The sequence below is a fragment of the Myotis davidii genome, unplaced genomic scaffold, assembly GCF_000327345.1.
Source record: "Myotis davidii unplaced genomic scaffold, ASM32734v1 scaffold2370, whole genome shotgun sequence".
Classification (NCBI taxonomy): domain Eukaryota; kingdom Metazoa; phylum Chordata; class Mammalia; order Chiroptera; family Vespertilionidae; genus Myotis; species Myotis davidii.
The window spans coordinates 307,959-312,855 of record NW_006282189.1 but is presented as its reverse complement, the minus strand read 5'-3'; the positions used below and the strand labels follow the sequence as shown (position 1 = coordinate 312,855).

The following is a 4,897-nucleotide window of genomic DNA, read 5'->3' as shown; positions in this document are numbered from 1 at the left end:
CCCCTCGCCGCTGCCGCCTCGGTCTCCGCTGCCGCCTTCGTCGCCGCTGCCGCCTGCGTCTCCGCTGCCGCCTCCGACTCCGCTGTCGCCATGGCTCAGTACAAGGGCGCCGCGAGCGAGGCGGGCCGCGCCATGCACCTGATGAAGAAGCGGGAGAAGCAGCGCGAGCAAATGGAGCAGATGAAGCAGCGGATCGCCGAGGAGAACATAATGAAATCCAACATCGACAAGAAGTTCTCTGCGCACTACGACGCCGTGGAGGCGGAGCTCAAGTCCAGCACCGTGGGGCTGGTGACCCTGAATGACATGAAGGCCAAGCAGGAGGCACTGGTGAAGGAGCGGGAGAAGCAGCTGGCCAAGAAGGAGCAGTCCAAGGAGCTGCAGCTGAAGCTGGAGAAGCTGCGCGAGAAGGAGCGCAAAAAGGAGGCCAAGCGGAAGATCTCCTGCCTGTCCTTCACGGTGGGTGAGGAGGAGGAGGAGGAGGAGGTGAGCGAGGAGCTGGAGGAGGTGGCCCTGGATGAGGAGGAGCTGGAAAGGGAAGAGATCGCCGCCAAGAAGAGGAAATTGGGGAAGAACCCCGATGTGGACACAAGCTTTTTGCCTGATCGCGACCGCGAGGAGGAGGAGAATCGGCTCCGGGAAGAGCTGCGGCAAGAGTGGGAAGCCAAGCAGGAGAAGATCAAGAGTGAGGAGATTGAAATCACCTTCAGTTACTGGGATGGCTCCGGGCACCGCCGGACAGTCAAGATGAAAAAAGGCAACACCATGCAGCAGTTCCTGCAGAAGGCGCTCGAGATCCTGCGCAAGGACTTCAGCGAGCTCAGGTCAGCAGGGGTGGAGCAGCTCATGTACATCAAGGAGGACCTCATCATACCCCACCACCACAGCTTCTACGACTTCATCGTCACCAAGGCACGAGGGAAGAGTGGCCCACTCTTTAATTTCGACGTTCATGATGATGTGCGGCTGCTCAGTGACGCCACTGTGGAGAAGGACGAGTCACACGCGGGCAAGGTGGTGCTGAGGAGCTGGTACGAGAAGAACAAGCACATCTTCCCCGCCAGCCGCTGGGAACCCTACGACCCCGAGAAGAAGTGGGACAAGTACACGATCCGGTGAACGCAGAGGTGGAGCAGACTTGCTCCCCCAGTTCCCTCCTGTCTCCCCACTCCCGGTATCTCCAGGATTCCAGATGTCCAGCTTCCCCCCTCCTGTGACATGACTGATCATCCCCTGCCCCTGATGCTGTCATTTACTGCTTTTTTCTTTTGTGATAAAGAAATGTACATGTTAGAATCAGACCACTGTGTTTTATTATTTAATTTTGAGATAAAATTCACATAACAAAAGTTCACCATTTTGGCCATTTGCAAGTGTACAATTCAAGAGGATTTAGTACATTGACAGTGTTGTGCAACCATCACCTCTAGTTCCAGAATATTTCCAACACCCCAAAAGGAGACCCCTTACCCTTAGCAGTCTCTCCCTCCAGGCCCTGGCACACTCTAGTGTACTTTCTGTCTGTATGGATTTGCCTATTCTGGAAGTTTCACATAAATGGAATTACACAATTAAAAAAAAAAGCTAAAGTGAGAGAATCGGGTACCCTTTCCCCAACTAGTTATTATTTTTTTAATCTTCACCAGAGGATATTTTTCTATTAGTTTTAGAGTGGAAGGAAAGTGGAGGAGAAAGAGAGAGAGAGAGAGAAACATCGATTGACTGCCTCCCACAAGCGCCCCAACTGGGCTGGGGATCAGGCTAGGGTATGGTGCTGGAGATTGAGCATGCAACTGAGGTACATGGGCTGATGCTCTAACCACAGAAAAACCAGCTAGAGCCCCAACTATTTTGATAGGTTTATTCATTCATATATATTCATGAATTGACATACAATGTAAAGTTATAAATCAAGAACTTTTTACATTTTTAGATAAATATGAGTTAAATCTCTTGCCAACTTTCCTTTAATAACATGTTGAAAAAACAAATTCTTAAATCAAGATCTAAAATGTGAGACTGCTTTTCTATTTCTTCATCTCCTAATAAGCACTAAGAAGCAATTTGCATCAATTCACCACCTACTCCTTGGCATCCCCAATTCCTCCAGCAGTTATTGCGAAGGTGGCTTCATTTTCAGGCATCTCAGGGCTAACAGAATGCAAGGGAACAAGTTTATAAAAAGCTCTATTTCTATAAATACTATATTCATGTCACAGGCATCATACTCCTTCAGTATGATTTTCCAGAGACATCTCAGAGTTGGTACAGCTAAATGTGGACTACAGAATTTACAAGTATCAAGCCTCAAACATTTACTGAGAAACTTATTTTTTTTCTCTAAATCTTATGAAAGTTTGAGCCAAACAGGACATGCTGGGAAACAAGATCTCAAATGCTCCTGAACAACTTCTATATGTAAGATTTTGAATGTCAAGAAAAATTACCCCAAACTTAGAAATGGGCAGAAAGGATAATTGAATATTCTTTCAGTGTGCTATCAGGCATTGTGTAGCAGACGCTGAGGGGCTTACCTGATTCTAAAGGGGTATGCACCTTTTATTGACTAGACCTAAGTAGGGGAAAATTGAAAGACTGAAATGAACTAAAAGACTACTGAGTAACTTTAGTGGAAAAAACAGGTTGGCTAGCACATCTTTCCAGGTTATCCAATTCTATGAGAACTGTGCTTTTCATTGTCTTTGAGCTATTTTACAACTCTGTAAGTTGTAGAAAACTATGAGTTATATGAATTATTCTTGTCCACAGAAATGTCAATTTTGAGGATGCATGTAATTGATTATTGTCCTGTGGACATTGTAACCCAGTTCTTATCAATTTATAATTCATTTCAGCATTCCTTATTTGATTGCATATGTGTGGTAATTTGCTTTTTCTTTTGATCTAGTTATAAAATTTTATTAGTTACTGCATTAATGAGTTGAATAAACTCTTGGATATTTTATATTTGTACATGATTCATTGTGTGTTCTTTAAATTTTACTTTTTTATTCTACAACTCTGTAGGGAAGAGTTAATTTGTAGAACACTAATAGCAATGCAGATGCTTCTTGATGAGAGCAATGCAGATTACTCCAGTCTATAGCACTGGAAATGAATTTCATTATGTAGAGAAGCAACTGATTTTCCTCCAGTAGAAAATATAACTTCATTTATTGATTTATTTTTTCAAGTATATATTTTTTATTGATTTCAGAGAGGAAGGGAGAGAGAGAGAGAGGGAGAGAGAGAAACAGCAATGATGAGAGAGAGTCATGAATCGGCTGCCTCTGGCATGCCCCACACTGGGGATCAAACCTGGGCATGTGCTCTAACCAGGAATCAAACCTTGACCTCCTGGTTCATAGATCAATGTTCAACCACTGAGCCAGGGGAGTGAGGCTGATTTTTTTTTTTTTTTAGAGATCTAGTAGGACACCTAGTGTAAAGAGGTTCATGAAATATTTAAGGAAGGAAGGAAGGAAGGAAGGAAGGAAGGAAGGGTGGGTGAAAGGGTGGGGGGAGAGAGAGAGATTTGTTATTTTACTTATGGATGCATTCATTGGTTGATTCTTATACATGCTCTGACCGGAAATCGAACCTTGGCGTATCTGGTCAATGCTCTAATTAATTGAGCTACCTGGCCAGGGCCAAAGAGACAACTTAAAATATTATAATTTAGCCCTAGCCGGTTTGGCTCAGTGGATAGAGCATTGGTCTGCAGACTGAAGAGTCCTGGGTTTGGTTCCCATCAAGGGCACATACCATGTTTGCAGGTTCCCCTGACCCTGGTTGGTGTGGGTGCAGGAAGCAACCAATGATGTGTCTCTCTCACATCAATGTTTCTCTCTCCCTCTCCCTTCCACTCTCTCCAAAAATCAATGGAAAAATATCGGGTGAGGATTAACAACAAAAAAATAAAATATTATAATTTAAAAAAATCTGTATTTTATTGATTTTTTTTACGGAGAGGGGCAGAGTTAGAAACATCGATGGGAGAGAAATATTGATCAGCTGCCTCCTGCACACCTCCCTCTGAGGATGTGCCCGCAACCAAGGGTACATGCCCTTGACCGGAATCAAACCTGGGACCTTTCAGACCGTAGGCCGACGCTCTATCCACTGAGCCAAACCAGTTAGGGCTAAAATATTATAACTTATTGCTGGTAGGAGAGTAACCAATTTTGCATTTACTAGCAAATTTATTTCAGCATTCTTTTGACTGATTACATAAATCCTTGCCTCAAAATATCCTTTGATTGGTGATTTCCTCATTAATTACAGAGTTGAATAAAATCTTTGACATTCATTTTATATTTATTTGCGAGAAAGTCACATTTTTAACTTTTTGAAAACCCTACTTTAGCATGTACTAGACCTTACAGATTTCACAAAAATGAGACAGGGTCCTTATTCTCAAGAAATCTAACAGGTGAGCTATGACATATGACAAATAAACTGTTTCATAAAGTCAGTATATATGTTATAGAACTTTAAAGAAAGAAGACATTATGTTAGGTAGGTTAATTAGGAAAGACTTTATAGATAACATTTGAAGGGCTTTTGAGGCAGAAATGTGAATAATCCAGGTAGAGGTAATAGCATAAATAAAAAATTGGGAATAGAGAACTTGTTTTGTGTATAAGAAAGAGGGAAAGAATAAGTTATGTTTAGATATGTTGCATTTGAGGTACTTCTGGAACATTCATGTAGAAGTTATGAAAGCAATTGGGAGAAAAATGTACACTTGAGGGTCAGCTATAGCTAGTTATGGGGGTGGTTACTATGGTGATATTCTAGGAAATGGGCTGGGTTCCTTTTTGTAGTCATTCCTGTACACCTGGGAATTCTTCTGAGAACACTTTTCTGCTCAATTCTTGGGGAATTCTTTGTTTTA

At 42.8% G+C, this 4,897-nt stretch overlaps 2 protein-coding genes and 1 long non-coding RNA gene across 4 annotated transcripts in view; 2 read left to right on the top strand and 1 right to left on the bottom strand.

Annotated features, from left to right (window-relative positions):
* LOC102770314 (protein FAM50A) overlaps nucleotides 1–1,293 on the top strand; it is a 26,465-nt gene extending 25,172 nt beyond the window's left edge. Inside the window, exon 2 of one of the 2 annotated variants that reach the window (XM_015569375.1) lies at nucleotides 325–1,293. In XM_015569375.1, coding sequence (XP_015424861.1) covers nucleotides 325–1,119 — 795 coding nt within the window. In that variant the 3' untranslated portion in view covers nucleotides 1,120–1,293. Of the gene's footprint in view, nucleotides 1–12 lie in introns of those variants that run through there. The other variant, XM_015569339.1, reaches the window with a different exon arrangement.
* Nucleotides 1,294–1,382: 89 nt separating this feature from the next.
* Nucleotides 1,383–4,897, bottom strand: part of DMC1 (DNA meiotic recombinase 1) — a 31,131-nt gene continuing 27,616 nt past the window's right edge. The window contains exon 13 of the mRNA XM_006752737.2: nucleotides 1,383–2,151. Within this exon, the coding sequence (XP_006752800.1) occupies nucleotides 2,082–2,151 (70 nt within the window). The 3' untranslated portion in view covers nucleotides 1,383–2,081. The remainder of the gene's footprint in view (nucleotides 2,152–4,897) is intronic.
* Nucleotides 4,367–4,897, top strand: part of LOC107184434 — a 6,391-nt gene continuing 5,860 nt past the window's right edge. The window contains exon 1 of the long non-coding RNA XR_001515259.1: nucleotides 4,367–4,432. This is a non-coding gene — a long non-coding RNA (uncharacterized LOC107184434). The remainder of the gene's footprint in view (nucleotides 4,433–4,897) is intronic.